At 41.5% G+C, this 12,706-nt stretch overlaps 1 protein-coding gene across 1 annotated transcript in view; it reads right to left on the reverse strand.

Moving 5' to 3' along the window:
- Positions 1 to 11,920, reverse strand: part of LOC110196858 (P2X purinoceptor 7-like) — a 34,841-nt gene extending 22,921 nt beyond the window's left edge. The window contains 4 exon segments of the mRNA XM_078151836.1: positions 2,815 to 2,883; positions 6,177 to 6,321; positions 8,183 to 8,378; positions 11,824 to 11,920. Of these exon segments, the coding sequence (XP_078007962.1) occupies positions 2,815 to 2,883; positions 6,177 to 6,321; positions 8,183 to 8,378; positions 11,824 to 11,920 (507 nt within the window).
- Positions 11,921 to 12,706: the final 786 nt, after the last annotated feature.

A 12,706-nucleotide genomic window follows, 5' to 3' on the forward strand; every position in this document is an offset into this window, starting at 1 on the left:
TATTAGAAGGTAAGCATTAGCATCCCTAGTGCTTAGCACAGTGCCCGGGCCATAAAAGGTATGGGGATGGCTTCATTCAGTGATAGCTGGAGAGAGCCTGACATGATGAACAGGTGGACTGGTTTATGGAATATGGGGAGAGGTGAGACGAGTAAATGATACAATCAAAAGGATTTAGGACTAGTTGGAGGTTGAAGAGTAATCCTTAATGGTTCAGAGTCAATTTCCAAGGAGGTTTCCAGTGAATCACCCCAGGGATCCATGCTTAGCTCTATCTCACTTTGCATTTTTATCCTCCACTTGTTGTTTGGTCTATTTTCTTGGCAAAGAAACTGGAGTAATTTGTCATTCCCTTCTGCAGATCATTTTACAGATGAGGAAACTGAGGCAACCAGGGTTAAGTGATTTGCCCAGGGTCACACACATAGTAAGTATCTGAGGCTAGATTTGAACTCAGGGCTTCCTGATTCAGAGCTGGCGCTCTACCCACTGCGCCACCTAGCTGCCCAATCAGTTACTTAGGTAAAGGAATAGATGGAATGATATAAAAAAATCTGTAGTTGACATCAAGCTAGGAGAGAGAGCTAATACGATGCATAATACAGTCAGGATCCCAAAAAATGGGCTAGACCATTGAGCTAAATTTGTGGGATGTAACTAAAATGGTCCTCAAAGGCAAATCTATCTCCCTGAATACTTACATTAACAAAAAAGGAAAAGAATGTTGAGTTGTATTTGCAAACAAAAGAAATCAGAGGTCAGCAAATTAATGCACTAATACCATGAACAAGGAATTATCAGAATTAAGGAGAAATTAACACAATTCCAACTAAACTAATGACTAAATTAATAAATAAATGAGCTATTTGTGAAAATCCTAGTCAAAATTGATGAACCACAAACAAATCAAATTAAAAAGAAGAGAGGGAAACCAAATGACCAAAATCTAAATTGAGAGCAGGGATAATATAATTAATGGAGAAGAAATGAAGAAAATCACCAGAATTTAGTAATATAGTTAAAAAATATTCATTATAATAATTTGACTTGTGCATGTGAGAGGTTACTAGGTGGTGCTGGGTCTGGAGTCAGGAAGAGCCGAGTTTAAATCCTCAGACACTTACTAGCTGTGTGTCCCTGGGTGAGTCTCGTAGCCTCTGTTTGCCTCAGTTTCCTCATCTGTAAAATGGGCATGATAATAATAGCACTCATCTCTAAAGGTTGTTGTGAGGATAGAAATGAGATAATATTTGTGAAGCACTTTGCAAATCTTAAAGCACTATTTAAATGTTATTGTTATTATTACTGTGGAGAGAAAACCAGCCTCAAAGTCAGAGCCTAGAATAAAATTCTTCTTCTGACACATCCTGGCTGTGTGACCCTGGGAAAGTTGCTTCACTTTTCAAGGTTGTGAGCAACTCTAAGATTACAAGTAACAGAAAAAGAGTCACCCTTCACTGGGAGATGGAATTTCCATACCTAGGAGTTCCCCGTGTTAATGAAATCATGGGTCTAGCCATTATTCCTTGTTAATCATTCATTTTCAGTTGTGTCCAACTCTTCATGTCCCAATTTGAGGTTTTCTTGGCAAAGGTACTGGAGAGGTTTGCCATTTTCTTCTGCAGTTCATTTTACAGATGAGGAAACTGAGGAAATAAGGGTTAAGTGACTTGTCCAGGGTCACACGGCTAGTAAATGTCTGAGGTCAGATTTAAACTCAGGTCTTCCCGAGCTTAGGCCTGGTGCTCTATCTGCTGTGCCACCTAGACCTAAGTTCAAATCTTCCCTCAGACACTTCCTGGCTGTGTGATCCTGGACAAGTTACACATCTTACGCATTTGTAAAAGGGAGATAATGATAGCCTCATACTTCCAGGCTCATTATCAAATGAGATAACATTTGCATTTAAGATTCTGAGATTCTGTCTTATGGCCCTGCCAGGAGTTCTGTTTTCGATGAATCAAATTGATTACATTCTCTTAAAATCCAAAGAAATCCCTGTTCTCCACCAACTTGTACAGAGCGCATTTTGAGGCCTTGCAGTAGATTATAAATGTCAATGATTGATGTGGTCACCCCCTCTTCTGGAGGGAACAGAAAGTCGGTCTGAGCTCCTTGCTCCTTGCCGGGCTCAGAGCATGAGCTGGGCTAACCTCCTTGGAAGAGCTGCATTGCTGGTGACTGGAACGGAGACTCAGTTTACCTCTGGGCTATAGGAACTCTCAGGGGCCCCTGTTGTCATTCCTAATTCAGCTGAGCCAGAGTATCTGCAGTAAGGCATCTCAGAGAGAAAGCAGGTCTCAGAGCCAAGAAGACCTGGGTTTGAGTCCTGATTCTAATATGGAACTGGATGTGTGACCTTAGGGAAGTCACTCAAACTCTCAATGCTATAGGTTACTCTCTGGGATAGTTTCAACCCTCCTTGCTGAAAGGGATTTAGTCATCAGAGAATTCGCTACCTGGGAAATCACAAGCTAGCCCTTATTCCTATCCAATAAACACTTATTAAGCACGTATTACGTGCCAGGCACTGTGCTAAATGTTGGGAGGTACAATTAATTTAAAAAAACACAACAGTTCCTGCATTTCTTGAGTATCTGGAGTGCCTCATAGCCATTTTTCCTGAGTATTCTCTCACCTCCTCCCCCAAAAAGATTTCAGAACATACACACCCACCCACACACACACCCTCTTCAGAGACCATGAAAGACAGTGTCTCTTTTGGTTCCAGATTGCACCGTCCCTGCCTCTAGCAGACCTACCTATGCAGGTGTCATCATCAGGTCTTCCACCCCCACTCACAATCTCCCTTACCTCGGAACAAATCCCCTGCATCTGGCCTTCCGTGGTTAGAAAGTTAGTAATCACAAAGAATGAATTCCCCTGAGGAGAAAAAGAACATAGAAATTTCAAATAAGTGGAATTTGCCAAAGTTCTAGATTTTTGTTGCTGTTAATAATAATGATGGAAATGTTATTATCATCAATGAATAAAAAGACATTTATTAAGCCAGATACCATGCTAAAGTATAGGGATACAAATAGTACGTCTTATGCAGGAGGACAACACATAGGTGGGACAGGTAACAAGGGAAGAGGTATTTTGGTGAGAGAAATCCCAGGGATGGTTAGCAGAATCACAGAACAATTGATAATGCATTGGGCCAGAGCATTCCTGAGGCAAGCTATTAGTCTCTTTATTAAACAAAAGTCTGGAAAAAATGTAGTTACAGACTGCCTGGTGTGGAGACAGGCAAAGCTGTGTGCAGAGAACAGTTTCCAAAGTAGGAGCCACTGGGAGGCTGTGGTATTGACCCTAAGGGGTCAACCCATAAAAAGGTTAGGAAATGGGTGGCATCCCACCCTGCCCAGATAACCAATCATGGGACTCCGTAACCCTGAATTCTAACCCTAACCTTAATCCTAGTTAAGATCAGGGAATGGTCACAGTATTCCCTGTGGTAGTCTCTTAAGAGTAGATAAATTTGAAAAAAAAAAAAGAGTAGATAAATTTGGAAGAGACTTTAGACTTTTACCTAGACCAACCCTCTCATTTTAGGGATTATGAAACTTAGGCAGACTGAGACTAAGTGACATGCCCAGGGTCACTTGTTAAGTTTCTGAGACAGGATTCATACTGAATGGGATGTCCTGGTGAAGACTTCTCAGTATAATTAAGGTAATGAGTTCAGAAGGTAGTGTGAGAAATCAACTCTCTGAAGTGAAGGCTCCTCAAAGGGTCAAATAATTCTTGATTATTACTTTCAAAATCCTCCCCCACTCAGACCCCCTTTTTAAGCACTTAACAGAAAGAATAAGCCCTGCCCCACCCCCAACCTAAGCCGTTTGCCCTTGGCTTCCGGCCTCTTTCCTTGTCTTTGAATTTTGCTGCCTGGAATGTAAGCCTCACCTCCCAGTTAAGAGGATAGGAAGAAACTTTCAAGCTTAGAATGTAAACCCACCCCCAGTTAAAGGGGTAAGGGATAGTGGTGGGTGGAAACTTGTCTATGTGGTGGGCAGAGATTTGCTTTCATAAGGTGGCCCCTGTTACTCCGCGTGTCTCTCTCTCTCTCTCCACGTGTATCAAAGGAGTAGACAGCCATCTCTCGAGATTGTAATAAAGGTAACCTTTGCTTTCCACCTTGAGAAGTCTCTGAGTTTAATTTGGGTTGGGGTCGCTGTCCCACACAATACCAAGCTCTTCCTGAGTCCAGACCCAAAGCTCTGTCCACTACATCAAGTTACCTCTACACTGCTAAATTGTAAACCCCCTGAGGGCAAGGACAGGATTTCACTTAACCCTTTGTTAGCCACATTGCCTAGAACTGTGCACTGATATGTAGCAGACATGGGCATTCATCAGGAATGAATGAGGCCACATGGCATTTTCCAAAGGCCAGGTTCTTTTCTTTTCAAGCTAAATGTATTTTCCTTTCCACAATGGCTGTCTTTCTGAAAAGTATGTAAATCAGACTTAAGTAAATTAAGTTATTTTAAATTAACTCTATCTTAAAGGAAGTGGTAACAAGTAGAGTCAGGTGAAGAAGCCTTTGGCAATCCGTTGTCCCCTAATCCATCTTCTGGGTCTGAGTGAGCATGGTAGATCTTGTCAGGATCCCCAGGCCAAGACCATCCCTCTCTTTTTACTATTAGGAGACACCCTGTTTTCCAGAGCTAAGGCCCAGTGAGCAAGCTGTGCCCTGAACTTGGCATAACAACAATCCTTTGCACTCACCCTCTGGATGATCTCAGCCACAGCAAAATCGTAGAATTGTTTCACACCAGCACGGTTGGTCTCTGAGCTTAGACAAGCATCTGTAGTACCCATGTTCTGGGCACAAAGTCTTGCCATGAATCAAACTTGTCTCACCATTGCTGTTACCCCTCATTGTCACAGCTCACTGTGTAGATACTAGTATATGTATTGAGATTTGCCTGCACTTAAGGGGGTCTCCTAGTAGCGGGGGTCCTGGGGCAGCTAGGCTGTGCAGCGGATAAGGCTCTGGCCTTGGAGTCAGGAGGATCTGAGTTCAAATCTGACCTCAGACCCTTGACACTTATTAGTTGTATGACCTTGGGCAAGTCACTTAACCCCAATTGCTTCATCAATAATAATAATAATAATAATAATAGTAGTAGTAGTAGTAGTAGTAGTAGTAGTAGTAGTAGTAGAGGGGGCCTTGGTACATGTGTGTCTAGTTTTTCTCCTCCAACAGAATAAAAAAAGCTTTTTGCTTGTGACCACTGTTATCTCTTTGGTTTTATTTTATTTTAGAGCTAACTGTGGTTGTGATAACCTGTGTGAGTTTTCTGGGTGTTAACAGCCACTGCAAAGCTCCTATGGTTCTTTGGTCATTTGATATCAGGGCGGATAATCTTATGTTTATTCTTTCCTGTTCAATGAGTTGGGTTTTTTAGATAGACAGCTTACATGATGAGGGGCCCATCTATATTAAATTCTTTGGTTAGGGTCTCCTTGTTCTGGCTCTTAAGGGGAAATCGGTGAACTTTTGATACTATCAAAAAGTCTTTAAACTACATAGACTTTAACCCAGTGATAACTGTTACTAGGCCTATACCCCAAAGAGATCAAAGAAAGAAGAAATATAAACAAAAATATTGATAGCAGCTTTTTTTGTGGGGGCAGAGAACTGGAGACTGAGGGGGTGCCCATCAAGTGAGGAATGGCTGTACATGAATGAGACAGAACATTATTTGCTGTAAGAAAGGACAAAAGTAGCAGTTTCAGAGAAACCTGGTGAAGAGCTATATGAATTGATGCAGAAGGAAGTGAACAGAATGAGAACAGTTTATAACAATTAGCAACAAACAAGTTTGAAAGGTTTACGAACTCTGATCAGCACAATGACCATATGGAATTTTGGAGGACCAATGATGAGGAATGCTGACCACCTCCTGAAAGACACGTGATAAGCTCAGGGGACAGAATGAAATGTAAATTTTTAAAGATGGCTGATGGAATTTGTTTTGAATGATTATGCATCTTGGATATAAAGGGCTTTTTTTTTTTGATGGGGAGGGGAGAAGAGTAAGAAGAAGAGAAAATAAATGCTTGTTAATTGAAAAAAAAATTGATCATTAAAAAAACTCTCAATGATAAGAAAATTAATACCCAAGTGGCCTGATTCTTGCATATGGAAATTCAGGGATTCTCACCTGCAAGGGGAAGGTAAAATCAGCTGTGTCCAACACTCTGGTCTGATTCCCTACGGTCACCTCTGCTATTCCTTTTACTTTGGTGTGCACGGAGCTGATAAGGGGTTCCTTGCGCTGGTACAGTTTCTCACTCCACAAGCCAAAGCTGAATGTGGCAAGAAGAAAAGACAAATAAGTCATTTTGCTATGATTTCTAAGTCCTTTGACTGTGAACCTGCACCTTCTTAGCCTTAAAATTTGTGGAAAAGAGAGTAATGGAAAAGAGATTCCTAGTCTAAAGAAGTTTCTAGGATAATTTGCCCTCATTCAACAAATATTTGCCCAGATTGCACTCCTTTTTCATTATTCCTACCTCTTGGAATCCAAGCCTTTTTCAGTGTTCAGCTCAGCTGTGATCTCTGTCCTATGTATCTTTCCTGACATTTCCACTTCATTGTATTTACTTACTTTGTATTTACTTTGTACACCACTTTGTATTTACTTACTTTGTGTATTACTTTGAACATGACTTTGTATTTACTTACTTTGTATATTACTTTGTATTTACTTATCTTTGTAATGTACATATTATATCTCTCAATAGAATGTAAGCTCCTTGAAGGCAAGGTCTGCTTTATTATATATCACTCTCTTTCATACACTCCAAACTAGCCTTCTTGCTGTCCTTCACACAGGATACTCAATCTCCCACCTCCAGGCCTTTGTACTGTCCTTCCCCTATGCTTGGGATGTACTCCCACCTCATATTCATCTTTTAGAATCACTAGTTTCCTTCAAATCTTAGCTCACCTTCTACATGAGGTCTTTCCTGATTTTCCCCAGCTGTTAGTGCCTCTTCCCCTCATTTCCTCAAATAAATTTCATGTAGCCACTAATAATAACTAGCTTTTACATAGAGATTTAAGGTTTAAAAGCACTTTACACATATCTTACTTGATCCTCACAACAATCCTGGAAGGTAAGTGTTATTAGTAACCCCCAATTTATAGATGAAAAACCTGAGGTTAAAAGATATTAAGTGATTTGCCCAGGGTCGCATAGCTAGTAAGTATCTGAGGCTAGATTGGATTTCAGGTCTTCCTGACTCCAACTTCAGCATTCTCCCCACTATACCACCAAACTGCCTCTAGGGGCAGCTAGGTGCTGTAGTGGATAGAGCTCTGGCCTTAGAGTCAGGAGGACCTAAGTTCAAATTTGGCCTCAGATACTTGTCACTTTCTAGCTTTGTGACCTTGGGCAAGTCACTTAACCCTGGTTGCCTCACCAAAAAAAAAAAAAGCGAAAACAAACTGCCTCTGGTCACTGTGCTACTTGCTGTCTTAGTAAATATGCCAATGGGATATCATTTCATATTTGATCATATATTTATCCACAATATGTTCATAACATATTATACCTCTATATTAATATCCTATTATAGTAATATATTAACACAATATTATAAATATGCATTATATAAAATATATTTTATATTTGTAATATATTCATATATTTTATTATTTTATAGGCAAGAAAACGGAGAGTCAGATAAGTTCGATGTTGCCATCTGACTTACATTTCATTTATTCAATTATTCAACCATTATTTATTATCTATTATGATATTATTTATAATTATATCTATATATATTACTATACTTTGTGCCCAATACTACATGTGGAGGAAAAGAGATACAAAGTCAACCAGCAAGAATTTATCAAGTACCCATAGTGTGCCAGACACCAGTGTGATTGCCATAGCAGACCATTCCATTATGTCAACTTCCAATGGGGCTGTAAGGAGCGGGATGGAGTAGTTAAGGATATTTGTTAAGCAGATGAAATGTGAGCTGGGCTTTGGGTGATGGGTAGAATTTGGATAAGAGAAGCAAAGGCATTAAAGGAAGGGGGATCTGGGCGAAAAAAAAGGCAAGAGTGTTGGTGAAGGGAGATAAGAAGGTGAGGATAAGAGGAGCTGGAGAGGAGGAAGACAAGGAAAATGCAGCTTTCTCATGGTCTCAGACTTACCAAATGTAGGTGATGATGAGGACACAAATGACCCACTTCAGAGTCCCATACCAGACATTCTGAATTTCTACAACTTTCTCAGTCTTAATACTGAACAGGCTATTAGAGTAGCACCAGTCCCTCTGGCATTTCATTGCCATCAGGGGAGGAGGTGGCGGGGGTACCTGCGTGGCAGCAGTGGTGATGGTCGATGGTGCTCAGCAGCACTGTCTCCTTCTGTGCTGTCCGAGCTTACTGAATAGGGGAAGTGTGAACAATTAAGAAGTACTTCTCTCTTGATTTTGACGATTTTGAAGAGAACTTTCAGTTTTGCTTAAGTAGGAACCCAACACCTGCCAAGGCTAGAGATTCATCTAGAGATAAGCCTTCTCTGATAGTTTGGCCTCACTTAGGCATACTTTGTGCACTAAGGGAAATCATTTGTTCTGGACGTAATCCCTGGCTACATCAAGCTTCCAGAGGTACCTGTATTAATACGAATAAAGGAATGGATAGACGGCTGAAAAAAACATTCATTAAGCACTTAATATGTGCTGAACACTGTGCTAAATGCTGGAGCTATAAAAACAAGCAATCAAGGTAGTCCCTGCTCACATGGAGCTTCCATTCTAAGGGGGCAAGATAACAGTTAAAGGGGAGCTGGAAAAGCCTTTGGGTACAATCATGGCAGCACGATTTGGAAATCTCCAGGAAATGATGTGCTGATGGACTGATTCTGAGCAAGTTAAGGTAGAAGCTCCCCTATCAGAATCCAGGTCCCCAGTGAAACATGTGAATCCCAGAAGGAAGAGGATGTGGAGGATGCCCAGAGTGTATGGAAGGAGGGAAAAAAACATTTATTAAGCACCTACTATGTGCCAGGCACTGTGCAAAGTGCTTTTTACAAATATGATCTCTGGGGCAGTTAGGTGGTGCAGTGCATAGAGCACCGGCTCTGGATTCAGGAGGACCTGAGTTCAAATGCGGTCTCAGACACATAACACTATCTGTGTGACCCTGGGCAAGTTACTTAACCCCCATTGCCCAACAACAGAAAAAAAAATAAAACAAATAAACAAACAAAAACCAAATATGATCTCATTTGATCCTCCTGACAAGCCTGGGAGGTAGGTACTGTTATTATCCCCATTTTGTTGCTGTTCAGTCATGTCCTACTCTTTGCGATCCCATTTGGGGTTTTCTTGGCAAAGATACTGGAGTGGTTTGCCATTTCTTTCTCTAGCTCATTTGACAGATAAGGAAACTGAGGCAAACAGGGTGAAATGACTTGCCCAGGGTCACACAGCTAGTAAATGTCCGAGGGCAGATTTGAACTCAGGAAAATGAGTCTTCCTGACTCTAGGCCTGATGCTCTATCCATTACACCACCTAGTTGCCCCATCCCTATTTTACAGTTGAGGAAACTGAGGCAAGCAGAAGTTTAATAACTTTCCCAGGCTCACACAGCATCTGTGACCAAATCTGAACTCAGGTCTTCCTGACTCCAGGTCTGCTGCTCTATGCCCTATGCCAACAGCTGCCTCATTAAGGCACCTGCAGCTCCCCATTGTCTATTGAACTAAGTGGAAAGATCTCACTGAGTGGGGTGGTGCAAGTCTGTAATAATAATAATGATGATAATGATGACGATAGCTAGCATTTATTAAGCACCTACTATGTGCCAGGAATCATACTAAGCGCTTTACAAATATTATCTCACTCAATCCTCACAATAACACCAAAAGGTAGGTACTATTATTATCCCCATTTCGCAGTTCAGGAAAAAAGAGGCAAACAGAGGTTAAATGATTTGCCCAAGACCATAAAGTCCCTGGAGGTTGAAAGATTTCAACCCATCCTTCAAAATCATCTATAGCATTAAACCAGCCTAGGTAGATGAATATTCTTAGATTTCAGCAAAGCATTTGGCAGAGTCTTTTATGCCACCCTTGTGGATAACAGGGAAAGATGTGCTCTAGAGGATAGCACAATGTGGTGGAGCCAGACGTGGTCCAAAGACTAGACCTAATAAAGAATAATCATTAATCAGATGAAGGTCAACCTGGAGGAAGGTCTCTAGTAAAGTGCCTCAAGGATCAGTCCCTGGCCCCATGACCTTGAGCATCATTGTCAATGCTATCAGTGTTGGAAGAAGGCACAGAATGGATATTTGACAAATTTTCAGGTGGATTAGGTTGGGAGGAATAGCTAGTGGGTTAGATAATGGGTAGGCAAAGTACCATCCCAGGGCCAATTGAATTTGGTGCAGAGGCTGACTCATATGCTTTAGGACCCCGAGAGTTTCTGGCAAGGTGGAATGATGGGCCAACTTTGATGATGTGACATTTAACAGAGATCAATGTAAAGTTGGACACCTGAGTTCCAAAAAATCAACTTTACAAGAATAAGATGGTCAAGGTCTGGATAGGCAACAGCAGCTCTACAAAAGCTTTATGGCTTTTAATGGGTTGTGGAGTCAACAATGGGATATGTTGGCCTCAGACTGTAAATGCTGCACAAGAAGTGATCATCCATCCCCCTGGAATCTGCACCCTGGTCAGACGCAACACACAGATAAACAGATGGGGAGAGAGAGACACACACACACAGACAGAAACAGAAAGAGACAGAGAGAGAGAGAGCAAGGGGAGAGAGGAGAGAGAAAAAATGGGAGAGAGAGAGAGAGAGAGAGAGAGAGAGGAGAGAGAGGGAGGTGGAGGGAGAGAGAGAAAGGGAGGGAGGGAGGAAGGGGGGAGAGGGAGAGAGAAAGAAAAAGAGAGAGACAGAGACAGAAAAAGAGAGAGACAGAGAGACAGAGACAGATAGAATGAAGAGAGAGAAAGAGACAGAGAGATGTGTGAGAGAAATGGATGGGATGCATAGATAGATTATATATAGAAAGAGAAAAGAGGGAGATAAATGGATAGATAGATGTGTGAGAGAAATGGATAGCTAAGAGAAAGAGAGAGAGGAGAAAAAGAGGGAGAAAGAATAGGGAGAGAGAGAGAGATAGATGATAGATAGATAGATAGATAGATAGATAGATAGATAGATAGATAGATGGATGGATGGATGGATGGATGGATGGATGGATGGATGGATGGATGGATGGATGGATGGATGGATGGATAGATGGATAGATAGATAGATAGATAGATAGATAGATAGATAGATAGATAGATGGATGGATGGATGGATGGATGGATGGATGGATGGATGGATGGATGGATAGATAGATGGATAGATAGATAGATAGATAGATAGATAGATAGATAGATAGATAGATAGAGCATTTATTAAGAGCTTACTATGTGCCAGGTACTGTGCCAGGGACAAAAATATAAGGAAGAAAGTCAGTCTCTGCCCTTGAGGAGCTTACATTCTCATGGGGAAGACAACACAAACAGGGGACTAGAAAGAGGGGAGAGTCAAGGGAAATAGGCAGGGGTGTACTGGAACCAGCTGGAGAGACCTGGCTGTTAATTTTTAAATGTGACCATTTACAACTCTTAAATCAGCAAACACTACGAATCAGTGTTCGATTTATTGTTTTGTTGATTGTGATGGAGAAAGTGTGAGAAGAAAAGAAAATGTGAACAATGCAGAATTAACTTACAAGTGTGACATTTTTTTTCTTGGAGAGCTGGTTGTTAAACATTTACCAGCACACTCCTGGAGGAAGGGCACCAGTGTAAAGGCAATGTAGCAGGAAAAGAGGAGGATTCTGGAGAGTATCCAGCCATGAGTGAGGAGAAGCATGGCAGAGATCTTTCCTGAGATGACAGTCCCAGGGAAAGAGTCACCAATGAAGAAGGTGGAGGTTTCTCAGGCTGGAGTTCTGTCCAGTTCTGGTAATGTTGTAGGAAGGAGACCTTGGAGCGTATCCATAAGAGAGGGATGGAATTCATGCAATGGGAGGATTTGTTGAATGCACTGGGCAGGCTTATCTGGAGAAGTCTTAGAGATATGTGATCATTTTCTTCAAGTAACTGGACCATGGGGTGGAAAAGGGATTATTAGCTTAATCCTACTTGGCCTCAGGGCAATGGATCGAAGTTGAGGAGAGAAAGTAAGGAAAACACTTCCTAACACAGAATGGGCTACCTCAAAAGGCCATAGGATCCCAGTATTGAAGGCCCTCAAATGGCCACTTTTCTGAGATTTGTTGGAGGGATTCTTGGTCAGGGACAGGATGCCCTAGACAGCCTCTAGCAAAAGTCCCTCCCAACTCTGAGATTCCATAATGTCTTGCCTTTTACACCTCATCACTGTGTGACCAAGGACAAATCACTTCACTCTTACAGGCCTGAATTTCATCATCTAAGACAAATATCCCAACTCCTACTCGCACCGAAAAGTTGGGTCCCCAGAGTGTAACTACTGAGTCTCATCAAGACTAACCCTAGACTACTCTTGAGGGTTGTCTTTTTAGTGCTAATACTATATAGCTTATGAGCCCCCATTGGTGTAGGCACTGCCATGATTATCAGTTGATATCAATTAGTTAGCCAGACTCAGGTTTCAGAAAGTAGCGTTTTCTAAAGT

This window comes from Phascolarctos cinereus, unplaced genomic scaffold (assembly GCF_003287225.1).
Source record: "Phascolarctos cinereus isolate Bilbo 61053 unplaced genomic scaffold, phaCin_HiC Scaffold_4;HRSCAF=312, whole genome shotgun sequence".
Classification (NCBI taxonomy): Eukaryota; Metazoa; Chordata; class Mammalia; order Diprotodontia; family Phascolarctidae; genus Phascolarctos; species Phascolarctos cinereus.